At 54.5% G+C, this 27,962-nt stretch overlaps 4 protein-coding genes across 5 annotated transcripts; 2 read left to right on the plus strand and 2 right to left on the minus strand.

Annotated features, from left to right (window-relative positions):
- Positions 1-1,879: 1,879 nt before the first annotated feature.
- On the plus strand, positions 1,880-4,831 carry PLP2 (proteolipid protein 2). Its single transcript, XM_059911548.1, has 5 exons — positions 1,880-2,143; positions 3,210-3,362; positions 3,467-3,562; positions 4,101-4,191; positions 4,397-4,831. Exons 1-5 carry the CDS (start codon positions 2,048-2,050, stop codon positions 4,417-4,419), a joined length of 459 nt encoding a protein of 152 aa, XP_059767531.1. The 5' UTR covers positions 1,880-2,047; the 3' UTR covers positions 4,420-4,831.
- Positions 4,589-13,492, minus strand: PRICKLE3 (prickle planar cell polarity protein 3). 2 transcript variants are annotated; one of them, XM_059911526.1, is made up of 10 exons: positions 13,389-13,492; positions 12,081-12,166; positions 10,994-11,177; positions 8,914-9,027; positions 8,447-8,584; positions 7,648-7,851; positions 7,375-7,561; positions 6,302-6,601; positions 5,058-5,680; positions 4,589-4,945 (listed from the first exon to the last, which is right to left on the minus strand). In XM_059911526.1, exons 1-9 carry the CDS (start codon positions 13,428-13,430, stop codon positions 5,091-5,093), a joined length of 1,845 nt encoding a protein of 614 aa, XP_059767509.1. In that variant the 5' UTR covers positions 13,431-13,492; the 3' UTR covers positions 4,589-4,945; positions 5,058-5,090. The 2 variants fall into 2 exon arrangements, with proteins under 2 accessions (XP_059767509.1, XP_059767508.1); XM_059911525.1 differs by lacking the exon at positions 4,589-4,945 and having other exon boundaries at positions 4,949-5,680.
- Positions 13,493-15,011: 1,519 nt separating this feature from the next.
- Positions 15,012-27,935, minus strand: SYP (synaptophysin). The gene is made up of 7 exons (XM_059911546.1): positions 27,880-27,935; positions 26,643-26,708; positions 25,331-25,455; positions 22,421-22,616; positions 21,516-21,707; positions 19,996-20,326; positions 15,012-16,624 (listed from the first exon to the last, which is right to left on the minus strand). The coding sequence occupies exons 1-6, from the start codon at positions 27,913-27,915 to the stop codon at positions 20,000-20,002; spliced, it is 942 nt and encodes a 313-aa protein (XP_059767529.1). The 5' UTR covers positions 27,916-27,935; the 3' UTR covers positions 15,012-16,624; positions 19,996-19,999.
- On the plus strand, positions 17,531-17,935 carry LOC132357792 (ATP synthase subunit g, mitochondrial). Its single transcript, XM_059911549.1, has one exon. The coding sequence runs from the start codon at positions 17,537-17,539 to the stop codon at positions 17,846-17,848; it is 312 nt and encodes a 103-aa protein (XP_059767532.1). The 5' UTR covers positions 17,531-17,536; the 3' UTR covers positions 17,849-17,935.
- Positions 27,936-27,962: the final 27 nt, after the last annotated feature.

Consider the following 27,962-nt stretch of genomic DNA (forward strand, 5'->3'; position numbering starts at 1 on the left):
CCTGGCTACCGGCTTTACTGGAACTATCTATTTCCATCTAGTTACATATCGACTCAACAATCCCGATGTGACCATTTCACAGAGGAGAGAAATGAGGCCCAGTGAGTATAAATAGCTTGAGGAAGTTGGGGATTGAGGCAATATTTAATCTTCCCCGATTTCCAAGCCTGTCCTCTTAATCTCACCTGCATTTGAGAAGTATTAATTGAGCCCCAACTGTTTACCTTGCACTGTGATAGGCACTGGTGAGATGCTGGAGGAATGAAATATAAAGATTTCTATCCTTGTGTAGCTGAGGTAGTGGGGGCGGGTAGACAGATGTCAGAAAAGACACAAGAAGATGAATAAATAAAAGATAATTTCAGAGAGAAGTGAGAGTTAGGAAGATAGCAAAAGATAATGGTGGGGGAGGTAATGATGGTGGGCTGCTGGCCTCTTGGAAGACATAATATTTGATCTGGGACCTGAGTGACCAGAAGCTAGATGTTTGTAGAACTGGGGGAAGGGCATTGACAGCAGTGAGAACAGCAAGTTCAAAGGCCCTGATACAGAGCAGAGTTTGTTCTGTTCTAGAAACTCTGGCATGGCCTCACAGAGTTGGAAAGCAAACACTCAGCCTTGGGAAAGGTATGCTTCATGCCTTCCACTATCCAATCCCTCTTTCAGCAACCTGGGCTGAAAGAGGGGAGCCCCTTACTTAGTTTTGTGGGACCCCGGGTTCGGGGGTGGGGGGGAAGCAGGCAGGCCCTTGGGTTGAACCATCCTGGCCTTCCAGCCATGGCTCTCCTCTCCTCAGATGAGATGAGAATGAAACCAACACTCACTCTGGAGAGAGTGTGCCCCTCAGCACATCTTGGGGGAGATCCTGATTCCGTGACCAGGTGCATGTCTCAGACGCAGAAATTGAGGCTGAGTCAGGAGAAATTACTCGCTCAGGATAACACACTCTTCAAATGTCATCAGCCTTTTCACCCAGTCTGGCACCCAGCAGCCTTCCCCTCATCTTGCCAAGCTCATGGCAATAAATAAAGCTGTGCTCCTTCCCCATTCTTCATCTAAGACTGGGCTGACAGCCCCTCTACTTAGAACCAGGAAATGGAAGCCCAACACTTGGGGCCAGGACCTCCCTAGAATTGCAGAACAGAGAAACAGACCCTGAGCTCTGACACTATTAATAACGTCCACCCTTCATTTACCGAGCAGCTTGATGCTCAACAGGCTTTGTTCTCTCTCAGCCTGTGCACTGGCGAGGTCTCATTCCATCACTGCTAAGAGGTTTATTCTGTGGTCCACGGTCTTTTATCCACAATTCCGAAATCCAAACAGCTTTGGAAACCAACAGTTTTCCCACAAGTTGGGCACCATTTGGTTACAAAACTTGACCTGACTTAACCAGGAAAAATTTTTGGTCCTGGCCTATCCCACTTACTGTGAATGTCCACACCATTCCTTGAGGAAATATTAACGTGTTTTTGTTTGTTTGGTTGGTTTTTTAACGGGGCAGTCTCAGACCCTGCTGAGAGTGTTAAATAATATACCTTATATGTATTGAGAAAACTTTCTAAAATCCAAAATATTCCGAATTCTGGAAACATACCTGAGTTTAACCCTGGCCTCGGCCGTTTTTACAGCTAAGGAAACTGAGGCATTCCCTTCCAAAGCCAAATCCCCACGGTTCTGAGTTGAGGCAGCCCTAGGCGCATTGGTATTCTAAAAGCATGAAGGGTCTCTCCAGTGCAACACATGGTTCGCAGAACTGCCAAGCCTCAGAGGCTGGCGCCCCCGTAGATGGGACGCCCTGGGGGCTGTGCGCCGGGCGCGGAGAATCCTTGGCGGGAGGGGCAAGGGGGCTTCCGGGGCGGCGGCCACCTGGCCCGGCCCGCTCCGGCCCCGCCCGCTTCTGCTCCGCGCGGTGATTCACTCCCTCCTTCGCCCCGGGGCCCCCTTCCCGGCCAGACGGCGGGCAAGACGGCTGGGTGTGCACCGTCCTCGAACCCACGAGCAAGCGAGCAGATCCTCCGCGCCTCTCGGGACTCCGGTCCACGCCATGGCGGATTCCGAGCGCCTCTCGGCCCCCGGCTGCTGGGCCGCCTGCACCAACTTCTCACGCACCCGAAAGGGAATTCTCCTGTTTGCTGAGATTGTGAGCGTCCCGGGACTGGCGGGTGGGCAAAGGCGGGGTGGGGTGGCTGGACTGCGCGGAGCGGGGCAGCTCCGGGGGAGGCAGGCGCGTGGCCCGGGCCTCTTGGCAGTGGGGCGAGGGGTGCGTGGGTTGGTGGCGCAGGCCCGAAACCAGGGGCGCACGCAGGGCGAGTCAGTGAGGTTTGGAGAAGGTGGTCGGGAGCTGCTGGCCCACGGGGTCAGGCAAGAGACCCATAGGACATATGGGGGGGCCCCATAGAGAGAGACCCCGTAGACTTATCGGTGGACTCATCGAAGGGGTCCCCAGGGGCTGGGTGTTGGGGGGCATCCCGTGGCAGGGCGTGGCGCGGCCTGGGCACTGGCGGGAGGGTTGGCAGAGCGCCCAGGGGCGGGACCTGTTGGGGTGGGGCCCCCGCGCGCTAGTCCCGCGTGGTAGGGTGACCAGCCCTCCCCCAGTTCTTCCTCGCCTCTCTGTGGTGGGGTGGGAGGTCCTCAGCTATTTGGGAGCCTCGGTTTCCCGTCCCTCTCAAAGTGGGCGCCTCCTTTGAGTCACTTGTAAAAGGGGTGCGGCGCCTTTAATGGAGCCCTGCCCCTCTGGTATCGCTCTCACCGTTTCCCAAAGAGGTTGCTGGGAGAACCGCACGTCCCGCCCCGTCAAAGCCCTGACGCTGGCGCCGCGAGTGCTCACAAAAAACACCTGGAGGCACCACTCCCGGCAGGCCATCCTAGAAGGGAAAAGAGGGGAAACTGAGGCACCTAAATCTACTCCTTACTAGCTGGGTGATCCTGGATAAGTCACTTCATGTCTCTGTGCCTCACTTTTCTCATCTATAAAGATACGAATGATAGTACCCGGCTCATTAGGTTGATGTGACGATTGAGTGAATTAATACTTGCACAGCTCTTAGAACAACATTTGCAACACAGTGTGCACACAATAAGTGTTTAGCTATTATTATTTGTCATTTTCCCAGTCCTGGTAGGCATCTGAGTTTGAGACCCCCAATTTAAACCAGTCCCCTCAGCCCTGGGAGTTGATCGAGGCCCCCTTTCACATATCCTTCCAGATATTGTGCCTGGTGATTCTGATCTGCTTCGGTGCCTCGACATCAGGATACTCCTTCTTGTCGGTGATAGAGATGATCTTTGCTGCTATCTTCTTTGTCGTCTACATGTGTGACCTGCACACCAAGATACAGATCATCAACTGGCCTTGGAGTGTGAGAAAGGGGCCACAATGGCAAGGCTAGGGAGGGGCTCGGGAAGTTGGGATTGTGGGGGGAATTCTGGACACTGACTTCCCTCTTCTCCCTACACCTCACAGGATTTCTTCCGAACCCTCGTAGCGGTCATCCTCTACCTGATCACCTCCATTGTTGTGCTTGTTGAGAGAGGAAACCACTCCAAAATCGTTGCAGGGGTAAAGGCTGTGGAGTCAGCTCCAAAGCACAGAGAGAGGGGTTTGAGGATCCTGGGGTCATTTCTGCCTCTGCTTCTGCCAGAAAGTGTGTGACCCACAGTAGGTCACACCTGTCCTCAGGGTCTGCAGGAAAGTCTGACCCAGGCCCTGGTTTTCCTCCCCAAATCATTTGCTGTAAAGGGCCATCCCTTGTCCGACACAGGGGCCTTTGTGGGAAGCACAGAGAGGTGGCCCCTTTGTCGATACACTAGACTACACCATCTGCTAGAGCTTTGTCTCAATGTACAGTATGAATGGCGTCCCCTATATGTGGGGCCACTGTGTGGCTGCACTGTGTTGAAAGGTACTAGGAAGAGGGAGGGTGGGATAGAGTCCAGTCTCTGGCCTTTCCCTGGGGCTCTCTGGCTTGCCAACCTGGGGCTTTAGCTACCGTCCCTGCATGGGGTAGTCACTGGAGGTGGTGGATACAAGGAGGTAGGAGGCCGAGTAGGCTGACCAGCCTAATCCGCTCCCACCTCACTCCCATCCCCATCCCCAGGTGCTGGGCCTAATCGCTGCATGCCTCTTTGGCTATGATGCCTACATTACCTTCCCCTTGCGGCAGCAAAGACATACAGCAGCCCCTACTGGTAAGTGTGTGGGTGTGTTGCGGGGCGGGGGGGTGTTGCTAAGGGGGTGAGAAGAAAATGGGTCTCCCAAGGGGCATGAATGCCAACTCTGTCTCTTATTGATACTTAAGGCTTTGGTGCCAATAAGTACCATAAGCTTCAATATTCTTATCTGCAAAATGGGCATGTGGATCCAGCCAATGCGTTCTCTCTTTTCCTCTTGCAGACCCTGCAGATGGCCCGGTGTAGGTGAACTCCCTTCATTTCTATCAGCAACCTGCAAATAACACCTCCATCGAAATAACTCCTCCCCGCCCCTACTACAACACTCCCAGTCAACTCCCAGCCCCCTACTGAGGTAAAAGTGCCTTTATCGCGAGAATTTGTCTTCCAGGCTGCTAATCAACTCCTCTGGGTATGGCCACCTTTATGGGTGTGCCTAGGTTCCCCTTCCTTCTGCAGTATCCAAACGGAGACACCAGTTCTGCCTGGACAATGCCCCCACCTAAGCCACAAAATGACGGAAGAGGGTGCCTCAGATTTCAGACTCCAGGCCCCAGGTTGTAACCCACTCCTAATAACCTTCTCAGTGTGCGTGTGTGTGTGGGAGGAGAGGGGTTCTGTGGAGGAATAAATAAATAATAAGCAGATTATTAGAATATATGATAGTGAATAAATTAATCCTTTGATCAAATGTAGATAAATCTCAAGCGTCAGGAGGGGGAAAACTGGGGGGAGCTGGAGCAGCTGGAGCAAGGAGGTAAAGAAGCCAGGCCTGTTTTAAAACAAATATTAAATTACTTCAGTAATACAAACAGACAAAGGAGGGAGGAAGGCAGGGGATTTATGACTTAAGTTGAGGGGGGTGGGTCATCATCTACACTGACTTGAGAATGCAGCCCTCCAGAACTGTCACTCCTTCAAGCCACGATGCAGTTCTTGTCTCTGGCCTGGCGAGGCATCCCTGGGCGAGAGTTCCTGGGGAGCTGTGGAGATGGGGAATTGGGGGTCTCAGTTGCAGTGTCCTGAGCAGGCATTGGCCTGCACAGGTGCGGGGGCAGTGGGATGCGTTCCCCTAGGAAGAAGCCGTCGTCCTCTGAGGATTCGGAACTGGGACTGGAGGGCGAGCTGGAGCAAGATCCCGAGTCCGACCCTGATCCCAAGTCACACTGATGGTGGCGACGTCTGCCGGAGTGGCAGCGGTGATGGTGGTGGTGGTGGTGGTGGTGGCGGCGATGTGTGGGGCCCCTGGGCGGGGGGCTGCGTGGCCTGCGGCGCTGGGCTGGGGGCACACTCAGGGACCGCCGCGGGCCTCCCTCAGACACCAAAGGGTCGCGGAAGCTGACGCGTGGGGTGCTCTGGCGACCAAAGGCACCATCTTCTGGGCGCGGGTCCGGCTGGCCAGGAGGCCCTGAGGGTGGCTCAGGGACACTGCGGAGCCCCAGCTCAGGCATGGAGTGGCGGTGAGGGGCCCCTCTCAGAAAGCGGGCAGGCTCCTCGGGGCCTGCAGCTGGAAAGAGAGATGGAGCGACTCCCTGTATCTCTCACCCCACCCCTACCCCAGCCCTGGGGAGGCCTTTGGAAAGGGCCTTCTCTCTCCCCTATCAGGACTGGGAAAGTGGAGGCAGGCATGGGGCGGGGCAGCGAGGTGGGGAGTCTGGGAAATGTGAGGCTTGGGGCAGCTTCTGGGTGGAGGGAAGGAGGTTGAAAGCCGGAGGAATAGGACCAGATGGATTGGTGTATGGGGTGTGGCCGGGGTGGGGCGTGGCTTCTGGTGAAAGGGGCGTGGCATAGGCTGGAGCAGACAGGGTCTGGGATAGAATGGGGGCGGGGCCTGGGGGCGGAGGGTGACGGGTAGAGGGTTTGGAGGAAAGGAGGAACTCGGGCTCAAGCTGGGACAAGTTGAGGTAGGGGAAGGGCCCTGTACAGAAGTGGGGTGGAACCAGGGTTCACGTTGGGGTGTAGTTGGGGATGGAGACTAGGCCTGGAATGGTTTGGGGACGGAGCCAGGGCTGTGATGGGGGCGGGGCCAGGGATGCCACAGGTGAAGGGCCTGGGCAAATCAAGGGGAGGGGACAGGGTTGAGGCGGGGGCACCGGAGTGGCTGGGCGTGGCTGGAAGGTTGGCTCACCAGGCGCTGGCTCGGTGCTGGTGCCTTTGGTGGAGGTCTCAGACGCCCCCTCCACAGCAGAGAAAGAGGCTGTAGAGGCTGTGAGAGGTGTGGAGACCGTGCCTGCGCTCCAGCTGCGGCGGCCGGGCCCCGGAGCCGTGGGCTCGGACCCCAGGCTGCAGGCTCGGGAGCAGAAGATTAGGCCACGGCGTGGCAGGAAGGGGCGGCCCAGGAGGGCTCTCCCACAGCGACTGCAGCAGAAGCAGCGGTCTGAGGCGTGCCAGTGCTGGCCCTCATAAGCCATCTGGCCCTGGTCCAGGCCTGCGGGGATGGACACGAGGGGGAAAACTGAGGCAGAGCCCCCAGGCATATTCCCAACCCTCCTGAATAGGGGCCCTTCTTGGGAAGAGGCAGGGAATCTGAGGCAGGGTACCCGGAGATGCCCTCTCCCCCCACCTCTCCAGAATGGGGCCCTTCCTCATCCTTCTCTCCTGGAAACTGGCTGATAAATGTCTCCTCTGCCTCCCTTTCTTTCCCAGGGTGGGGGTAGACATTGGACTCCAAGATGTGGGTCAGGCTTAGACATTAAGAGGTGGCTTCAGGTGGAAGGAGAGTGAAGGTGGACCTGAAGAAGAGGCCTGGGTGGTGGCGGCAGGACCTAGAAGGTAGGGCATGGCCTTGGTGGGAAGGGAGTGGGTCTTAAGAGAGTAGGGTCTGGCTTAGAAGGTAGGGTTTACCTAGGCTGATGGAGGAGAGTCTTAGAGAATAGGGCATAGCTTGGAGTAGGGGCCAGGCTGAGAGGGTAGGAGGGTAGCTCTGGTGGGGGGCAGGGCTAGGAATTAGAGGGCACTCTGGAGGTGGACCTAGATGTGTAGTGGTGCCTAGTGTAGGTGGGGTTTAGAAAGTATGGCATGATGGGGGACATTGGTAATGGAATTGCAGGGAAGGGTACAGGGCTACAGTGCTGGAGCTAGACTTAAAGTATGGGGTATAACGGAAGATGGGGCCTGGAAGATGCCCCCAGGAAGAATCCTAGGGGTGGGGCTGTGACCCAGCTGTCCATCCATCCCCCATCCAGTCCCATGTTCACCCACCAATGTGCTCCCCACAGCCATCACAATACTCCGCGTGGCGGGCCTCGTAGCAGGCGCAGCAGTGGGGGCGGCTCTGACGCATGACATAGCGCTGCCCTCCCAGTGACGCTTCACACTCAAAGCAGCAGAAGTGACCCATGTGCCAGTGCCGGCCCTCGGCCTCTGTGCACTCAGGGGAGAAGATGATCTGGGGGGCAAAGGCCATCCATGGCCATCAGAAGGGCCTGCCCCTGCCCACCCTCCGTTCACACCCCTGGGCAGAGAGACACGAACCTCATCACAGGCTTGGCAGCGCGGGCGCAGGCGTTCAGCATGGTGGCGACCACAGTAGACCTTGCCAGCATGGTAGAAGTAGATGAGGTCCACCAGCAGCTCCCGGCACGTGGAGCACACAAAGCACTGTGGGTGCCAGCAGGCACCCAGGCCTGCACGGCTGGCAAACACGGCGATGTCCCCACCTCCAATCTGCTTCCCGCACTGCCAAATGACAGGTGGACGCCGTCACCATCACCAAGATGGTAGGATGGATGGGGGTCAGCCAAGGCGTGTCACATGTGGGCCTTCCCCGTGGCCTTTGTGACCGGCCCCATCCAGGGGGTAACTTTGAGATAGGCCCTGCCTACATGGCCAGGGGTGGAGGTGGGAGCAGGAGCCTTAGAAAAGGGCGCTGCTCCTGGGGGAAACCACAGAGACAGGCCCTATTCCTCGTGGGTGGCCTTAAAGGCAAGTCTCCCCTTTAGGGGGTTGGGGAAACCATAGAGACAGGCCAGGCCCAGTTGGGGGATCTTAGCAACAGACCTCACCTAACGGTAAGATCTAAGGTTAGGCTCCACCCACCAGGGGGGCCTTAGAGACAAATCCCACCCATCACCCAGCTCTAGAGATAGGCCCTGCCACTGTGGGTTGGTTCTTAAAGACAAGTCTCAATCATAAGAGGACCAAAGAGATAGCCCACGCCCCATGTACACTGCATGGAGGGGAGAAAACTCTTTCCAGGGCCTGGCAGATGGGCCCTGTACCCCAGGGCTTGGAGCAAAGGCACCATTACTCACTGAGGCCCTCCATGGCTCACCTCCTCACAGATGGCCCCAGTGATGGTCACGGGGAAGATGCGCACGGTGCCACGCCCCAGATTCTCCCGCTTCCGCTGCTGGCTGAAGGCTCTGAGCTCTTTCTTCTCTTCCTCTTCCAGTGCTGTGCAGTACTGTGCCTGGAGTAGTGGGGATCTTCCAGGCTCCTCCCCTGATGCCTGCCCCCAGCCTTCTTCCAAATTTCATCCGTGCTCAAAAAAATTTACTTCTAGGCCTTTATATAGATGGTGCTTCCTGCCTGAAATACCCACCCCTTACCTCTTCTCCCAAGGCACAGCTGTGGTTTTGCCAAGGAATGGCCCCTGATTGCCCCTGCCTGTCCAGACCTGTCACCTCAGATCAGCTCACCTTTCCTCCTCTGACCCTGCCCACTTCTTTCCAGCTGCCCAGCATTTGTCCAGGCTGTGTCCCCTACCTGGCATGCCCTTCCTGTCTTCTGTCTCCTCACCTCACTGTCATGTGGGGGCAGCTGGTGCAGCAGCTGCTTGATCCTGTACTTCTCCCCGGGACTGTTGACGTAGGGGACCTTGTCCTCTGGAAGGCAGCTGAAAAATTGGTATACCTGGGAGGACATGGGGGATGGGAGAAAACAATTGAGACTAGGGGTGATGCAGTGGGATGGTGGGTCCCTACTTTTCTGAGAAAATTAAAGTCATCGGGAGGGAACTTCTATTGACCCCCTCCTCCCTACAGGCCAGATCATTTCTGCCACTTCCCAAGCCTACTGAGAGTTCCCTCATGTCTTGACCCCACTTTTCCCTCCATCTGCTGCTCCACTTTTCTTTCCCCTTTATAGCAAAATTCCTTGAAGGAGTTGTGTGCATTTGCTGTCTCCACTTCCTCTCCTCCCATTCTCTCTAGACCCCACTCCAGTCAGGCTTCCCCACCCCCTCTGCCCCGGCCTCTCCTCCAAAGCTATTCCTGTCATAGTCATTGATGATATCCACATCGCTGAACTCATTGTTCAGGTCTCAGTCTTCATCCAACTTGACCCATCAGTAGCACTGGACACAGCTGATCACTCCCTCTTCCTGGAAACACTGTTCCCTTAGCTTCCAGAACACCACACAGCCCTGGGTTTGTTTCCTCCTACCTTACTGGCTGCTCCTTCTCTGTCCCTGTTTTGGTTCCTCCTCAACTGGCCAACCCCTAAATGTGGGAGGGTCCTCAGGCTCAGTCCTTGGTCCTCTTGCCTCTGTCTACCTTCAGTCCCTTGGGAATCGAATCCACCCTCATGGCTATAAATACCATCTCATGGCTAATGCCTCACAAATGCATACCTCCAGCCCTGTGACCTCTCACTTGAGTTCCAGACAACGTGACCACTCAGATGTCCAACAGGCGTCTCAAACTCCAGATAGCCAAAACCAAACTTCTGCTCTTAGCCCTCAAACTTGCTCCTGCCTTGGCCTGCCCCATATCAGTCAATCCATCCATCCTTGGGGTCATCTTTGACTCCTCTGTCACACCCACAAGCAAATCCTCTCAGCTCTACTTTCAGAATTTAACTAGAATCTGACCACTGCTCACTACTTCCACTGCCAGCGCCATCATCAGTCACTTGGACCATTGCAGTAGCCTCCCCTTCACTGATCCCCTGCTTCCACCCTCACTCTTACAGTCCATTCTACACTCAGCAGCCAGAGGGACTGTGTTAAGTCCTAAGACAAATCACATCCCTTCTCTGCTCACAAGCCTCTTGTGTCCTCTCCCTCATTCAGAGTGGAAGTCAAAGTTCTGTCCATGGCCTCCGCCATCTCTGACCTCACCTCCAACCACTCGCCCCATTGCTCACTGTGCTCCAGATACACTGGTCTCCTCGCTGTTTCTCATACATGCCAAGCACACTCCTGCCTCAAGGCCTTTGCATTAGCTGTTTCCCTTGCCTGGATCGCTCTAACCTCAGATATCTGCATGGCTCATATCCTCACCTCCTTCAAGACCCTCAAACATCATACTCTCACAGAGGTTGACCTGGGCACCCTATTTACAATTCTAACATCTCTCTCTCTCTCTCTCTCTCTCTCTCTCTCTCTCTCTCTCTCTCTCTCCCTCCCTCCCCCCTCTCTTCCACTTCCCTGCTCTATTTGTTCCATAGCCCTTACACCATCTGACATATATTTACAGGTTTGCTTATTGGCTCTTGCTCCCTTTGGGAATACAACCTCCATGTGGGCAGATGTATTTTTTTGTGTTTTGTTCATTGCTGTGTTCTCAGTGCCTAGAACATTGTCTGACATGCAGTAAGTGCTCAGTGACTGTTTGCTGAATGAATCAATCAATGGAAATGAAGTGAATGAAGTACTGGGATAAGACCTGAGGTAAGGGGAGGACAGGAGAGGGGTGAACAGGTCCTGAGGAACTGGCTCAGCGATCAATCAGGGTTCCCTGCTAGACCACAGAGGGGTCAGAAGGACATGCACAGTCTGACCACGCACGCTAGAGTTTCCCTGGAAATAGGTTCCCACTTGAGTGTGCATGTGTGTGTGCCCAGTGGTGAGCAAGAGTGGGTGGTGGCGTTTGGTCACCTGCTCGGGCTTGAGACCAGGGGGCACCCAGGCATACTCCTCCGAGGCACAGCCAGAGTCGTCGTCAGAGATGGAGTGGCGCTGGAAGTCTGAGATTAGCCGACACATGATGCGTTCCAGGTCCACAGGCACTGCGTGCACGGCGTGCTCCTCCCGTGGGCATTTGCAGTGCTGGCAGATCTTTCTGAGGGGACCGGGATGGGGGGTCAGTTCCTAAGGGTTGGCCCACTTGGGCCCCTTGGCAGCCCAAGGAAGTCCAACTGAGGGCCAGAGACATTCAGATTATCACCAGCAAAAGACTCTGAGCCAGACAGGGGCCTGGGGGCGGTGCTGAGCAGAGGTGGGGCTGTGAGCCAGACTACTGTGGGGAGTTGGCGGGGGCTGTGAGGGGCAGAGCGGCCAGCTGGGGGCAGGGCTGTGAGCTGGGAGTGGGGCTGCGGGGCCTGGGCCGAGGATGTGAAGGGGTGGTGGGGCTGTGGGAGGTCTCAAGGCCATCCCCTGACTTTCAGCACTGGGACTTGGGTCACACTCTCCCGGCAACGGGCCTGAGTAGGGGTGGGGCTCTGAGTCTGAGATTGGAGTTATAAATCTAAGGGTTTCCCCTCATGACTTTGGACGTGGTGGGGGAACTTTCCCTAGGGGCGGGCTCTAGCTTGTGCTGAGGCTCTGAACTTGTGAGTGGGTGGGGCTCTGAGCCTGAGTGAGTAGGGCTCTGTCTGTGGTATTTTATGGGACGTTTTGGGTACAGGGCTCCACTAGGAGGATAGGACCTGGGTCTGGGAGAGGAGTTCTGAGCCCCAGAAGGGGGCTGGAGGTCAGTGGGCGGTGCTTAGAGCCCGGGACGGAGGATCTCCCTAGCGATGGGACTCAAAACTTCTGGGGGCGGGGCTGTGTAGTAGGCGGAGCTCTCCTGGGAACTGGACAATTGGGAATGAGTCAGGGGAGGGGCTCTGGACCTGAGCTTTCTCTAAGACCTGGCTCAAGCCTAGGGGCGTGCCCTAAGTCTCGGTGGGGGGGGGGTCCCTAAGGGCGGGTTCCCATAAGGGCAGGACCCTGACGAAGACAAGGTCCTGGGATGGTCACCTACCTCCAGCCATGCAGCAGGAAGCCGGGGCACTGCTCCCTGCAGGAGTTGCAGGGCTGGCCGCGGTCTGGGTCCTCTGCCTCTTGAGGCTGTAGTGGGCGGGGGCAGACGCGGGACCCGGCGAGGTGCGCGCGGGCGGGGAGGGAGAGAGAAGTCAACGCCCGCCTCTCCACTCCGAGGCCGACAACCACACGCCGGGGCCTGTCCCACCAGGGCAACGCCGGGCAGGCTGGGACAGAGCCCAGAGCGCGGGGGAGGGGGACACAACCGAGGTAGAGGCGGGGGAGCTGAGGCCACCTCCCTATATGCCGCCCCTTTCAGGGAATTGCCCTCCCCGGGCCAGCATCGGACTACCCTCGCCCAGCCTCGACACCTCCCACCAGCCTCTGACTCCTCCAGGCCTCAAAACACCTCCCCCTGAACTCAGAGTACTCTCCCCACCAGAGCAGAGCCCCTAATCTGGGTGTCTCCTCTCAGGCCTCATCTCGGCCCCTTCTCCACTCAGGAAGCCAGCAGCACTCCAGTTCCACAGGGTAGGAATCTGAGACCCTATCCTTACTTGGGATCCCCACGTGAGCCCTGCTCCTCTTTTCAGAAGCTCAAGAGCCCATCCCCCAAACCCTGGCTTCACCCTTTCATACCCAAGGAACTGAGACCCTCCTCCAGGATCTCAGGAGGCCCTTGAGCCATTCAGAAACCCACACCCCAAGAAGCCTTGGCCCTTACCCCTCATATCCTAGGGCTATTCACTCTTCTGGACCACCAAACGCAGACCCCACCCAGACAGCCCCTCCAAAGGAAGAGGGAGACCCTCCCATCTAGGAAGGCAAAAGCTTCCTGGCTCAAGTGGAAGCCTGGAAGCCCTCTCCTCACAAATCCCAACCACTCGACTCTCAGTATTAGGGCACCCCAGGAGTGTAGGGCCTCACTCTTCAGTTCACCTTCCGCCAAGGTACAGGGGGAGGTCCCTTTTCTCATAAGCTCAGGAGGCCCCTGCTCAATCTAGGACTCCAGGACCCAATCTTTTGGCTCTCAGAATCCCCTCCCATAATTCAGCCGAGAGGGGAGTGCACCAGGTCCCCGGGGTGCTGATAAAGGTGTGCGGAAAGGTGATTAGGGAGCAAGGGCCACCAGATCTCCACGTTCCTTCATCCACATGCTTCCAGCAGCCCCAGGCCCTCCGGTTTGGGAACCCTGAGGATGGGGATTCCCAGATCCTCTGGGAGCGCCTCCTCGCTATCCCTATCCCCTGCTCCCTCTCCCGGGCCTCAGTTTACCCCGACCCCCACCGCTGCCCTGAGTCTCGCTCACCGCGCGCCCGGAGCGGCGCCTCCGGGACCCACGCGCGAACATGGCGCGCCCGGGCAGGGTCAAGCCGGGCCGGGTCAGGCGAATGGAATCCTTGTGGCCGTCTGGCCACCGCGCGTCCGGCAGGGGAGCTCTCGGTTCCGTAAACCTGACACCGGCGTAGGAGGAGCGCGCCCAGCGGGGTCCGCCCCTGGGCCTGTTGTCTCTCCCGGGCCAAGGCGCCCCCTGCCTAGAGGTGAGGGGCGCGCAGCACAGGAACGCCGTGCGCGAAAGCTTCCTTGCACTCCTGCCTGGGCGGCAGCTGGGCCTCAGAAAACACGGCCCCCAGAGCCCCCAGGGTTCCACATGGTCTCTCACAGGACATTCTAGGGCTTGAGGGCTCTGTAGTGGTGGAGTGGGAACTTGGAAGTGGCGACCTGACTGCAAGGAGTGTGCGCTACAGTACTTGTATTGACGCTTCGTGTGGATTTATCTTGGATGTTTATTTGGGGGATGGGTTAAAGCCACCTCTTGGCCCCCTCCCCACTGGTGATGTTCTGAGGGTCTCTTTCCCCCGGATGAATGCTGCAAGAACGGTCCCCAACCCCATCGCAGCCCCAGCTGGTGCTCCCTCACCCCATCAGAGAGCTCGATCTTATGCCCCCGTCCCACGTCCCCGCTCTCATAAGTTTTCACAGCCAGGGTTATCTGAGGTTTATGGGGAGGGGGCTAAAGTTACCGGCCAGGTTCCGAGGCCCTCTTCCCTGTTCGCTCCCCAACCTTACAGGCCCAGCTGCGATGACCCCTAAGTCCCGAGAAATAGATTTTCAAGCCTTCCCTCCCCTGCTCCCACTTTTCTCTCTCCAGTGATTCTTTCCCTGAGCTCATTCCCTGAGCTAGGAGTCTCTCCGCGCTCTCAGGCTTCGCTATGCCTCGGGGCGGGGAGGAGGGGGTCCCCGGCACACAGCCAGAACTCCGGTGCCCGGCCAGGGTCTCTAATTAGGCACCGCGGTGGCGGCGGTCAGCCGGGCCCTTCATCGTGGGCGCCGGGGACCTCACCCACCCCCACCGCGCCCCATTACGCACATCCTGGTCACTTCCCGTCCCTCCCTGCCCCAGGGAGGAGCCTGAGACAGGTTATAGGGAGTGAATGAAAGAACTAACGAGTCACCTTGGCGCCCCGCCTCCCGGCCTCGCAGCCTAGTCTGTCTCCCGGTTCTCCAGCTGGAGCAGAGACAAGGAGATAGAGAGACATCAGGGTCTGAAGAATGCGAGGCGGGTGGCTAGAGGGAAGTCTTCCTTTGAACCATTTGGGGATTCAAGGGCAGGGCTCCACAGGGGCTGGGAAGGGGCATGGCTAAGGGACCAGAATTAGAACTGAACCCTAGAAAGACTGGGCATTCGGTGGCCAGTAGTGGGGCAGTCGGCAGGGCTACTCAGAGCGTGACTTAGAATGATCGGCAGGCGAGGCTTCACAGAGGACAGGGCTCGGCAAGACACTGTTGGAGGGGCCGAAAATGGTGGGATGACTCGAACGGTGTCCAGCAGGTCGGAGGCGGAGCTTCCTCTCGCCTCCTCTTCCCCATCTTTCTCTCCCCCCTCCAAAAAGACACACTGAGAAGTAAGAGCCATGTGGACTAGGTGGTTGAGGAGTTTATTTAGGGGAGAAGAATTAATCATATTTGTTCCTCCTCGGGGATGGAGTCTTCAAACAATACCGAAGGGCACGGGAAAGGGTGGGGGTCTGGAGGGGAGGCGGAGGGGCCACAGCCAGACAAAATGGCAACACACAAGCACAGGCACTACCGACGTCACAGACACAGCAGAGGGTGCAGGATAGGGGCTCCAGACCGGGCCTCCAACCACTCCGGGACGGATGGGGGTGTGGAGGGAGGGAGGAGGCCGGGGGGTGGGGGGAGAAGGGTAGGTCGGCCTCACAGACCCTTTGGCTCTGTCCTCTGATTGCCTAGCTGTCCCATCTCGGGGTTGGCAAGGGTGTGGGGGGTGCCTCTCTCTGGATCCCACCCCTTACCCTCCAAGTCTTATCTCTCATCTCTTCCCAGGCCACCTCAGTCCTCAGCCTTGGCCAGGGATATTCCCCCCTACCCCTAACAAAACCCATCCCTCAGCTCCTGACCAAGCCTCTCACCTCGCCCTCCCCACTGCCAAGCCCACCCACTTTAAAACATATTTTCTTCACTGCTCCTTTGCGGGGGCGGGGCTGCTCCTTCAGAAACCACCATGCACGCCCCACTCTAAGCTCCGAACTGTCTAGAACCCGGACCACGACCTCACTCCAAGTTTGGCCCATTCCAGAACTCCACTTCTTGCCTTGCCCAAGGTCGGCCCCCTTTAGAATCAAACTCAGTCTCTCGAGTGTTCCAAGCCACACCACTTCCATAGATTCTGGTCCCAATCCAAGGCCTGCCCACTCTGGGGCCTCACCCACTGCCTGCTTCAAGCCCCACCCCTTCTAGAACCACGCCCTTAGCGTTTTTCCAAACCCAGTGTCCAGGTCCCAAGTCACACTCCTTCCGTAGAACCCTGTCCTACTCCAACCCCTGCCCACTGTGGGCCCACCCGCTGCCTCACTCGAAGCTCCACCCCTTCCAGGACCACACCCTCAGCCTCCTTCTAAGCCCCATTCTAGAATGCTGTAGGGCACCCTTCTTCTTCAGACTCCAGATCCAGGATGTCTGGAACCCAACCCCTCTGCTTACTAGCCCCGTCCACTCCAGAGGTCCTCTTCAAGACCACCTTGGGTCCCAAGCTTCCCCAGTCTCTGCCTTTCTCCTCTCTTCAGGGTTGAATTTTCCCTAATGGCCCCTGTTCAGGCATTGCTAGAGGAATCAAGGCCCGAGTTGGGGAGGAGGGGAGGGAGAGAGGGGAGAGAGTCTGAACTCACACCCACCCTCCCCACACAGCCTTCTGTCTCCTCCCTGTCCCCCTTACAGAGCCCCCCAACCTCAGGGCACAGGGCCAGGGAACAGAGAGGGGCCAAAGGATGAAGGGGAAGGGGTAGGGGTAAGAGAGGGGCCCATGCAAGATCGGGTCCCTAATGCATAAGGGGAGTGGAGTGGGGGCAGGGCTCAGACAGATAAATAGATATTTATATATAATATATATATATATAAACAGCAAAGACAGTTAAGGGTCTCCTGGTTTGAGGGGTGGAGACCTGGGGTGTAGGGATGGGAATGGGGGGCAGTCCTTCTCCTGAGCTCTTGCCTACCAACGGGGTCCTCCCGGGCTGCACTGACCTGTGGAGACAAAAGATACAAAAGGAGAGGGGGTCCAGACACAGGTGGTGCCTTTAGGGAAGGGCTGGGCTGCTATGCCTCTGCCCTGGCTTCACCCTCTATCTGCCATGCCCTTTCTTCCTTCCTTCTTCCTTCACTTATAGTCTTGGGGTCAGCTTCATCCCAGCTGCCCCTGCTGGGAAGATATACCTTGCCTCCACTAGATTAGGTACCAAAGAAATTATGGTTTCCCCTTCCCCCAACCCAAAAAAGTCTGTTAACGGGTACTGTTCTCCTCATTGGTGGTAAACTATATTGAGCAGAGCAAAGATCCTTATCTTCGTGGAGCTTACATTGTAGCAGGGGAGAAAGACTTTAAACAATTACCATGATGTATAAATAAGTTATCTAGTAGGACATAAGGTGATAATAAGTGAAATGGAAAAACAAAAAGTAGACTGGGGCGAGGGGGATTAGGAGTGACAGTAGGGGAAGAAAGGTTGCTGTAGTAAGTAGGTAGTCAGAGAAGACCTCATTGAAGAAGTGACATTGGAATAAAGACTTAAGGAGGTGAGGGAATGAGCCATGCAGATAACTGGAGAGAAGAGCATTCCGGGTAGGGAGCACAGCCAGTGCAAAGGCCCTGGGGTGGGACCACATCTAGTGTGTTTGAGGAACAGCAAGGAGATCGGTGGGGCTTCAATGGAGTGAGCAAGTGAGAGTGGGAGGAGGTGATGTCCGAGAGGTAGGTAATGGGGTCACGTAGGAGCTTGTAGACAAGGCTGTGAGGACTTCAGCTTTGACTCTGGATAAGGTATAAATCAAGTGAAGATTTTAAGCAGAGAAGAGTAAAATGATAGTAAAATGTCTCATGCTATGTTGTTTCTTTTATTTCCTCAATAAATGTTTCTTAACATTAGTAGTGCTAGAACCATGGCCCAGTTTGTCCGTAACCTCGCGGAGAAGGCCCCGGCGCTGGTCAGCGCTGCTGTGACTTACTCGAAGCCTCGATTGGCCACATTTTGGCACTATGCCAAGGTTGAGCTGGTTCCTCCAACCCCTGCTGAGATCCCTACAGCTATTCAGAGCTTGAAAAAAATTATCAATAGTGCTCAAACTGGTAGCTTCAAACAGCTCACAGTTAAGGAAGCTCTACTGAATGGTTTGGTGGCCACTGAGGTGTGGATGTGGTTTTATGTTGGCGAGATCATAGGCAAGCGTGGCATCATTGGCTATAATGTTTGAAGACCAATCTTTGCTTTGTTATTTGGGTGTTCTTGGGCCATGTGTGAGCAGACTGCTATTTGAATAAAATAAGACAATGTGTCAAAATCAGTGTTTCTCTGTCAAGCACTACATGGAAGGTCACAATTTCTCTTGATATTAAGTTGGGTTGTCTTTTGCTTTATTACATTAATACAGCTCTAAATGCATGTCTTTGCTTAGCCTGCAATTGGAAAGGATAGATATGAATATACCAACCTGGTGCATGTATATATGAGGATAGCATTTTACTTTGAAGGCTTGAAATAAATGATATTTAAGCTTAATATTAGAAAAGTTGGGGAAAGGCTTTGAGAAAACAAGAACTTGTTCCAGTAGGAGAAAAATAATACCATGTGCCAAGCATGTTATATACTAGTTAAATCACCTAGTACAAAGAATACAATTTGGACTGTTTTTCTTTGCTAAAATCAGAGAAAGACCCCTTTGGCAACAGCTGTGTCTGTAAATGTAGGGGTACTTTTTGTCAACTTGAATATAGCTTCCCCAAAAGAGACCAGCCGGGTGATATTCTGTGTGTCTTTGTAACATCTTTAACACTAGGACAGAGAATGAAAGCAATGACCTATGTTTTTAATCTAATTTTGATATGTTATTAATCTGTCTTTTTTTTTTTAAGGACCTATCTTTACAAAAATAAAATATCCTATAGATACTTAACAGGATTATAGTTTAGTATCGTCCATGGGTCAAAATAGTATATTATGTCCTGAAATAAATACAAGTGATTGGTAAAAAAAAAAAAAAAAAAAAAAAAACATTAGTAGTGCTCTAGGTGATGTGTCTGTAGCGTGAATTAGTCATGGTCACATCCCCTAGTCTAGTAGAAGAGACAGTCAATAAACATATAAACTAATAATTACAGACTGTGATAAAGAAAAGCACAGGGAGAGGTAAGAAAAGGGACTTGTAAGGAGTTGGCCAGGTAAGGTTATCAGTGTGTGTGGGTGTGAAACTCCAGGGGGAAAGCAAGTACCAAGACTGTGAAGTTGGACTGTTGTGCCTGGCACATGGAGGTGGCCAGTGTGGCTGGAACAGAGTGCGGGGGAGTGGTTGGAGGTGAGAGGTCAGAGAAGTGAGGGGTGGGGCTAGATTGTGTAGGGTCTCGTGGGCCATAGCTTTGGCTTTGGCTTTGAATCTGAGTGAGATGGGAGCCCCAGTAGAGCTCTGAGCTCTGAACACAGGAGGGTCGTGGCGTGATTTAGGATTTAACAGGATCGTTCCCCACGCCATGAGCAGAATATAATGGGAATGGGGGTGGAAACCAGTGAAGAGGTCCAGGGGGACAGTGGGAAGATTATGGATATATTTTGAAGGTAGAGCCAACAGGAATTTTTAATGAATTAGATATGGGATGCCTGATAAACTGCTCCCTGCCCTTTCCATCCTGGCCAAGTGCCAGAAGCTACCTCCACCCATGTGTTGCCACCTCCTTGCCTTTCCCCTCTAACGCCATCAGCCTGCCTCTACTCCCCATCTTCCCCCCTCACATTTGAGGGAAATCTCGCTTCTCTTTTGAGGCCCAACAAGAAGGCCGGCAAGACTTTCCAATGCGCCCCCCCACCCCGCCCCGCTCCGCCCCGGCCCTTTCCTTCTTTGAAATTCCACACCACCTCCCTCGCCTCCAGGGTTGTGGAGAGGTGGCAGATCTGTCACCTCCTTCGGATTAGTGATCTTGTCTGACCTTCATGATCCAAGCCCGTTTACCCTCATCATCTGTTGGCCTTATCATAACGTATTGGCTAAGACCCACCTCTTCTTCCCTCCATGGCTCCTGCGCCCAGCGGATTTCCCACTACGCAAGTCCTCCTGTTATTCCCTCCTTTCATTGGTTGCTCTGCCCACTTCTCTCTCCCCTCCCTTCTCTCAGAGCAGCACTTCTACCTCTCTCCCATTGGCTCTTCATTCTGCCCATTTTCAAACACCACTCTTCTGCTCTCCACCATTGGCTAGTTTTTCCGCCCTTAGCACGTAGCTCCGCCTCTCTATTGGCTCCTTCAAATTCCCATCCTTACCTGTCCGGCCAGTGTCCTACTCCTATTGGTTCACTAACCCGCCCATCTCCTTTCATGAACCCTCCTTGGCCACCCCGCCTGTCTGTCACTCACCAGACTACATCTGATTGGAGAAGGAGGTGGGCGCACCCTGAGGGCCATAGCCTTGCTGCCCGTAGTCGCCCTGAGGCCCGTAGCCACCGCCACCGCCACCGGCGGGCTGCCCGTAGTCAGGCTGATAGCCGCCCTGGGGCCCGTAGGAGTCCTGGGGCCCGTACCCGCCGGGGCCCTGCCCGTAGCCTGCCTCGCCGTAGGCATCCCCGGGCGCCGGTTGCTTCTCGGGGGCGCCGGGAGGAGCGCGCAGGAATGGGGCGGCCCAGCCTGTCTCCTTGAACACGAACCATAGGTTGCCGACCCAGAGCACCAGGTTCAGGAAGCCAAACACCTGCGGGGAGACAAAGCTCGGCTGTCGTCCTGCGCCCATTGCCCTGGCGGCCCCGGGGAACATCGAGGCCGCTTGCGTTGGGCTTGGATTCGCGGGCGCCCGGAGGGTGGTGGTTTCTGAGACCCCGACCCTCCGAGTCCCAGCCCATGAATGTCAATGTGCACAAAAATCACCTTGGTGGGGAGGGGGGCGTGGGGCGTGTTAGAATTCAGATTCCCGGGGATGTTGCGATATATCAGTATTACATATATGTGTTTATATACACGTTTATACATGTACAAAATATAGTAAACCTAATTTTGTAATATATAGTAAAATGTTAAGCATAAATTTTTATTAAATATGTAGATATACCACTAATGGATGCATATATACACATACATATGTATATACAAATATATGTATAAATACCCATGTATAAAGTATATAAATATATGCTTTTATATTAAAACAAATATATATATTTGTATAAATATATGCAATGTAATTCAATTTGGGGACAGGAAGTAATATTTCCACTTTACAGCTGAGGAAACTGAGGTGCAGAGAGGCTAAGTGGCTTAGATCTCGTAGCCAGCAATTGACCAAAAAAAGAGTTGGAATCTGAGGATCTGTAACACTTGTATACTACTTACCATGTGCCAGGCCCTTTTCTAAGCACTTTGTATGTTATTAGTTCACTACTTAACTTTGGAGCAGGACCTCTTATTTTCAATTTATATGCTCAAACTGAGGCCTGAGAGGCTGAGTAACTAGTTTCAGGTCATAGAGCTTGCAAGTGGCAGAGCTCGGATTTGAGCTCAGTCTGACTCTGGCCAGTAGGGGGCGTCCATACGGGAAACATTTCAAGTTATTCTTTCATTTTGCATATAAGGAAACAGGTCCCAAGAGGGTTCTTACTGCGTTGCCAGAGATTCTACATGACTAGGCTGAGCCTGTGATCCAGGTCTCCCAAACCTAACTGGACAGAAGATCTCACGTTCCCCTTTTGGGGACAGTCTGTGGTGTCACAGTGGTTACAATTGCTATCTCATCCTACAAGGCTCTGTTGTTGGCATGCCTCCTCCAGGGAGCCCTCTTAGATTTCCTTTGAATTCTCCTCTCATTCTCTCTCTCCACCACTCCCCATGCCAGACTAAGTTTCCCAGCCACCCTCCCCAGCTGGCCCAGCCAGCTTCCCAGGGCTTACCACCGAGGTGTTGAGGCCGGAGGTCACAGGGTCCCTCAGCTCCTTGCATGTATTCCCCATCTGGTGGCAGACAGGCATCCCCTTGATAATGTTCTCTGGGTCCGTGGCCATCTTCACATCTGACAGCCCCTTGGCCCAGGCCGACGAGCTAACCAGCCACATGAAGGCGAACACTGCCGTGGCCAGAAAGTCCTAGGCCGGGCAGGGGGGAGGGAGATGGCACCGTGAGTGGGCTGCTTCATGCTGGGCTGTGGGGCCTCCTCAGATCACAGGCTTTCTTGGGGGGGGTTCTCCCAGAAGAGGCTTGTCTCTCCCCTGCCTTTCCAGCTCTTGAAGCCCCCAACACTCACTTGAAGGTGGCCCTCCTAGCTTGGGCTTGTCTGTGCATGTGTGTGTATGTGACAGAGGGTGTGGGAGTGTGATTGTGGTATGTGGTGTGGGTGTGTGTGGGGGGGATTCTGTGAGATGGTTGCCAAATCTGTGGAAAGTAGTGTGTCTTTCCACTTTTACCTGAATGTGGGAATTTGTGTCATTTTGTGTCTGGGATGAGGGTGTATGAGTACAGCTGTGTAGGAATCAGTGTGTCTGTGTGGTGTGATGACAAGCATGACTGTCACAATGAACCTCTGTGTGCTTCTTTCTTTCATCTAGACTGTAGGGTTTTGTGAGAGGTGGCAAGTTTCCAGGTGTCTGGGATTCTGTGTGGGCTGTGGGTGTGTCCCTGTCACTCTGATTCGGTGTCTCTGATGCTCACAGCAGCAGCAGCAGTAATGTGTGCGGCTGTTATCAGGGCCGCTTGCATGTGGGCCTGTCTGGGATTTGACGTGGCCTCTGAACATGGCTGTGTCCCCAAGGTTCCATGTCCCCTGGCCCCTGTATGCATACGAATGGCTGTGGGAGCTCACCAGCATGGGCCCTTTGTTGTTCTCTCTGTACTTGTTCTGCAGGAAGATGTAGGTAGCCAGAGCCCCCATGGAGTAGAGGAAGGCAAATACGGCCACGGTGACAAAGAATTCAGCTGATGAGGAGTAGTCCCCCACGAGGAAGATATTTTTAGGGTCTCCTTGGCAGGTGGGTGCCTCAAAGTACACTTGGTACAGCCTGTGGAGAGAGGTGGGCAGGTGTGGCCCAGGCCCTAAGAACTCCCTCCCCTCCCCCCCGCCCAGTCATGGGTCCCCCCCAGATTCTGACAAGGTCCCAGGAAGAGGAGGAAATAACCATTCACGAGCACCTACGGTGTACCAGTCACATTTCATTGATTGCTGAGGGCATGCCGGTGAAATAGGTATTACTCAGCCCTCACTCCAACCTAGGTACTTTGGCCCCTTGGTTATTCATAGAACATACCAGGCACCCTCCCACCCTAGGATTTTTGCACTGGAATGCTCTTCTCCTTCAAGCTTTGCTCCACTGGTCACCTTCTCAGTGAGGTCTTCCCTGATCTATTTAATTAAATCTAACCATTCCCTCCCAGCACTCCTTAGCCCCCTTCTTTGCTCCATTTTCTCTGTAGCTGTGATACCCCAACTGACATACCATGTATTTTACTTTTTTCCTTGATTTTTGTTGTAACTACAAGAGGGCAGGGCTTTTTCCTTTGTTTTGTTCAGTGTTGTACCCTTAAGGCCTGGAACAGTGCTGCCACATAGTAGGCGCTCAATAAATGTTTATTAAATGAAGTATATGGAGGCAGAAACAGAGGCTCCGAGAAACGCATTAACTTGCCTAAAGTCACACAGCTGGTATAGGAATGACAGAGTTGGAATCTGAACCCTGTGTTTTTCCCCCTACGTCATGTTGACTCTTCTCCCCACCTCACTTCAGGTCCCCAAGAGAAACACAAATGTGTACATAGCAGGGGAGAGCCCAGGGACTACAAAATAGGAGGAGACAGATAGAAAGACAGGAGGGTAGAAGGGATGATGGAACAGGATGCGTGTATGTGAGGTGTGGGGTGGGGGGCGGCTGCAGACTGGGAAGGCATGTGAGGCTAAGGCCTTTCCTATGGTGTGATGGAAGAGGGGTCATAAGGAGGAACGTGTGTGGAGAGAAAGAGCAGGGTGAAGTCCCAGAGCTCTGGCCTCAGGTTGGGGGGCAGGATCCAAATGGTGCCAGTGCCCTTGTATAGCAAAGGCCCTAAGGGAAGGGCTTACACTTATTGATCGCCTCTAAGCATTTTACATAATTGCTTCATTTAATGACCCTCCCCCACAATTCTCTAAAGCAGGCATTATTATACCTGTTTTACAGATGAACAAAGCGAGGCTCTGCAAGGCTAAGTTATTTGCACAGGGCTGCATGGCTGCTAAATGATGGAGCTAGGAGTTGGATCTGGGTTTAAGTTTCTGGGTTTCTAGGAGGAATGAGGGGTCTTTGGGGAGGATTATTGGGGCAGTGGCAGGGTTGGTCAGGGGGACACAGGGCAAAGATTTTTTTACCCTGGGAGGCTTGTGGGTGAAGGGCAGATCCTCAGGACCCGAGGTCCTAGACATGGGAGGAGTTGGGGGGTCCACAGATTTTTCTGGTCTTCTAGATCCCCAAAGGGCCTGCTCTCAGCAGTATCCCATGCTGCAACTCCCACTCCTTCCCCAAACTCTTGGCTTCTGTGAACTGGTGGATCCCTGGTTGTCATCCTCCCCTTCCCCAGCCTCTCAGACCACGCCTCCCTGGTGCCCCCTTTTCTTTTGATTATTGCTCAGGGCCTGCGCTGGGCTATCTTCTCTTCAGTCTTGCCTCTCACCCTGGGTGATCCCCTGAGCCTATATTTACCCTTAGTGCTCAAAAATCCCTAATTTCCAACTCAATCCCTGGTCTCTTTCCTGAATCCTTTAAACTTATTTATTTTCCTTATTTTAACAAACACTTATGGAGCACTTATTGTGTGCCTGGCACTGTGCTAAGCATTTTACAAGTATTAATTCATTTAATATTTATCATAACCCTGTAAGGTGGGTATTATTATCCCCTTTTACAGATGAAGAAATGGAGACCCAGAGCAGTTATGTGATTTGTCCTAGTAGTGGAGGAGCCTCAGGAGCCTCTATTGAAATTGTGTCTGTGGGTCTCTGTCTTCCCATTCCTAGGAGGTAAGCCTCTCCATGAGGGCAGCAACCTTGCCTGCTTGTGCTCACTCTTGTGTACCTAGCACCCGGCACACGGTATGAGCTCAATAACTCGCAGAACTGTTTAATTGGGCTTAATCCTTCCCCATGGCTAAGCAGCACCCCCTCATTATTCTCTATCATAAAACCCTGCATGAAGATGCCCTCCTTGGATTTCTCCCAATCTGCAATTATCCTCTTTATTCATTTGTTTATTTGTTATAATGTCGGCTCCATGAGGATAGGGAGCTTGGTCTGTTTTGTTCACTGTTATATCCCCAGCACTTTCAGCAGTACCTGACATACAGTAGGTTCTCAAAACATGTGTATGGGATGAACGAATGGGAATTAAATAATAATATTGGCTAACATTAATTGAGCACCTACTGCCTTAAGGATATATATATGTGTGCATATATATATATATAAAATTTTGAATCTTGTTTATTGCCAGTCTCCTGCCCCTCCTCTTCACTAGAACACAGCCAGAGGGCAACAGCCTATGCCTGTCTTGGTCACCACGTGTCCTAGATGTCCAGAGCAGTGCCAGGCACAAGGTAGGTGCTCAGTGCATGTGCAGTGACCTGAGTGGGTGTGGTCTCCCGAGGTGGGGGCTGGGCAGGAGCCGCTGGGGGGGAGGTGTTGGCCGGTCCCACCCCCACCCCCATCCCAGGTCTGTCAGGATCCCAGGGGTGGGCTAGTGTGGGGGCACACCTGAAGGGGTACTCGAATTCGACCTCGATGTTGAGGTCACTCTTGGTCTTGTTGGCACAGTCCACACTCAGCTGGAGCTCCCCACTGTAACTGCCGCATGTGGCAAAGGCGAAGATGGCAAAGACCTTGGGCAGCAGGGATGGGGATGGCCACGGTGAGCCTGTGTGCACGTGGGATGGGGCTGCCCTCCTCTGGACAGATCGGGGCCCAGCATAGGCAGCAGCAGATGGACTGGTCCCCACCCCCACCCCCTAATCAGGGCTCAGCGAGGCCCAAGGACAAGCTGATTAGAGGGGTGTGGCTATCTCTTCCAGTCTTTCTCCCAGTGTCTCTCTTGGTTTCTACCTCTCAATAATGCTCTGATTCCCCTTATTCTGTCTCAGTCTATTTCTCTGTCTCTGTCTTTGTCTCTCTCTGTATTCTGCCTGTCTCTGTTGTTCTCTGTGTCTCTGTTTCCCTCGGTATCTCTCTGTCTCTGTTTCTCAATGTGTCTTTGTCTTTCTCAGATGTCTCTGTCTTTCTGTATCTGTTTCTCTCTCTGCCTCTCTAGTATCTATGTGTGTCTCTTTCTGATTCTTCTCTCTCTCTCTCTCTCTCTCTCTCTGAATGTGTGTGTGTGTGTGTGTGTGTCTTTCTGTTTCTTGGTCTGTCTGTCTCTATCTCCCTGCTCTGTCTCTGACATTATCTCTACGGTGCTCTCTCTGTCTCCCTCCTGCCTCTCTTTCTGTTTATCAGTTTCTCCTTTTCTCTTTTCCCGGAGGGTCTCTTCTTCTCCCTCTGTCTCTTTCTCTCCCCCACCGCATTTCTCTTCCTCTCTTCCTGTGTCTGTTTCTCTTTGCATCTCTGTTCTCTGTGCATCTTTCTCTGTCTCCCTTTTCTTTGTCTCTTTCTGTTTGTTTCTCTCCCATTTCCATATCACTTTTTTCCTGGTATTTCCATCTCTGTCTCCATCATTCCTGATCTCCCATTCTCTCTGTCTCCTTCACTGTCTCTGGGTTTCTCTGGCTTTTCGTCTCTCCCTGCAGCAACCAGCTTCAGTCTCCACCTCCCCTGCCCCTCTCTCACCTCAGGAGAGGAAGTAGGACGTCGCAATCTTCCACTTCAGAATGGGGGTACCCTTGGCCTTATGTGGCGTCACATCACAGCCCATCTGTTCTCTGGCCCCAACCCCCTGGGACTTCACCCAGGAGCCCAATTCCCCCACCCCCTTCTGCCCCCCCCATCCATCCCTCCCTCCTTATCCCTCCTCCATCCCTGCTCTTCCGGACCCCACTACCTCCCCCTTTCTCCCCACAGCCCAGACCACACTCACCCATTGCAGCACCTTCACAAAGCCGAGGGGCTCCTTGACCACCCGGAACTGACCCCCGGCCACCAGCTGAGGAGAGAAACGGTGGGGAGGCGTGGGGTTGTTGGGGATGGAGAGGGAGGTGAGGGACAAGGCCACCAGGCAATGACCCCTGGGGATAAGGCATGTGATCTCCGGGAGGGAGTGACGTTTGGAGAGGCGGTGAAAAGGAGAAAGTGACACTTTGGGGAAGGTGTGAGCTCAGGGTCTCTGAGAGAAGGTCCCCGGGGTTCAGGGCTGGTGGGGACGTCTGGGGAGATGGTGAGATAGATGGCAGAGGGGGTCAGGGGTGAGCAAGATGGGGATGGAGTCAGGACTAGTTAGGGAAGGGGAGAAGGTCTGCAACGGTAAAGGTGAGTCAGATGGTGAAGGGGATCCGGTGGAGAGAGTGAGGAAGGAGTTGGGGTTCATTAGGGTGGGGGAAGGGGTCTTGGATGGTGAAGGTGAGTCATAACAGGGAGGGAGTCGGGTTTGCTAGGGTGGGGGAGGGGTCTGCAGCGGTAAAGGTGAGTCAGATGACGGTGGTGGGGTGTCTGAGGTGATGAGGATGGGGAGGGGTTAGTCCTGGTTGGAGATGGGCGAGGTTCTGAGGTGGTGAAGAGGAGTTCGATGGCAGAGAGGGTCTGGACTGATTTGATTAAGGTGGAGGAGGGCTAGGACATGGCTTCACTGCATATGTGCTGGGGGAAGGGAGACTAGGGGTTTGGGAGAAGCGAAACCGATCGTCCCCCTTGGTCTGCTCTGGGGGAAGAGGTGGTCGTCTACCAGGGTACCATCTCTGTTTGGAAGGGGCAGGTGTCAGCCCTCCCCTTCACCCCCGCCCCCACGCCTTCTGTCGCTCTATTTCCTAGCTCATCTGCAGCACCCCCCATCTTCCTTCCACTCTCCCCTCCCCTCCCTCCTTGCCTATACCTTAGCTCCAAGACCCCTCTTCCTCCCCGGTCGCCCGTAAGGAACTGGCTTCTGGCGGCCCCCGCTGCGGCAGTGAGGACGGCCCTCGCTGCGGCAAAGGGCGCACTCCTTCTTTTCTCCACCTCCCCTTTCCTCCCCTCGCCTGCCGCAGACCCCAGCCCCAGCGCCGGGGACCGGGTGTCCGCTGCTAGGATTCTGGCCACCACCTCGTAGAGTCGGCGGATTCGCTGCGACCCCGGCGAGGAGGCCGGCCAGCGGCGGGCTCTGTCCGCGGTGCTGGAACGCGTACCTGATTCACCACGTCCATGTCGGCCAGCAGCAGCATCAGCAATGCGGGGGGCGGGAGGCGCCTGCTAGCAAGGGCGGGCGCGG

Source organism: Balaenoptera ricei, chromosome X (genome assembly GCF_028023285.1).
Source record: "Balaenoptera ricei isolate mBalRic1 chromosome X, mBalRic1.hap2, whole genome shotgun sequence".
NCBI classification, from domain to species: domain Eukaryota; kingdom Metazoa; phylum Chordata; class Mammalia; order Artiodactyla; family Balaenopteridae; genus Balaenoptera; species Balaenoptera ricei.

Bases quoted from the DNA above. Each gene is read 5' to 3' on its own strand.
- PLP2 (XM_059911548.1), top strand. From the start codon at position 2,048: ATGGCGGATTCCGAGCGCCTCTCGGCCCCCGGCTGCTGGGCCGCCTGC. The intron at 2,144-3,209 runs GTGAGCGTCCCG...ATATCCTTCCAG, and splicing joins TTCTCCTGTTTGCTGAGATT to ATATTGTGCCTGGTGATTCT. The intron at 3,363-3,466 runs GTGAGAAAGGGG...TACACCTCACAG, and splicing joins TCATCAACTGGCCTTGGAGT to GATTTCTTCCGAACCCTCGT.
- PRICKLE3 (XM_059911526.1), bottom strand. From the start codon at position 13,430: ATGTTCGCGCGTGGGTCCCGGAGGCGCCGCTCCGGGCGCGCG. The intron at 7,852-8,446 runs GTGAGCCATGGA...GTCATTTGGCAG, and splicing joins CTGGGGCCATCTGTGAGGAG to TGCGGGAAGCAGATTGGAGG. The intron at 5,681-6,301 runs GTGAGCCAACCT...CTCTCTTTCCAG, and splicing joins CAGCACCGAGCCAGCGCCTG to CTGCAGGCCCCGAGGAGCCT.
- LOC132357792 (XM_059911549.1), top strand. From the start codon at position 17,537: ATGGCCCAGTTTGTCCGTAACCTCGCGGAGAAGGCCCCGGCGCTGGTC.
- SYP (XM_059911546.1), bottom strand. From the start codon at position 27,915: ATGCTGCTGCTGGCCGACATGGACGTGGTGAATCAG. The intron at 25,456-26,642 runs GTGAGTGTGGTC...CTGCTGCCCAAG, and splicing joins TTGTGAAGGTGCTGCAATGG to GTCTTTGCCATCTTCGCCTT. The intron at 22,617-25,330 runs GTGTGCCCCCAC...CTCTCTCCACAG, and splicing joins GAATTCGAGTACCCCTTCAG to GCTGTACCAAGTGTACTTTG.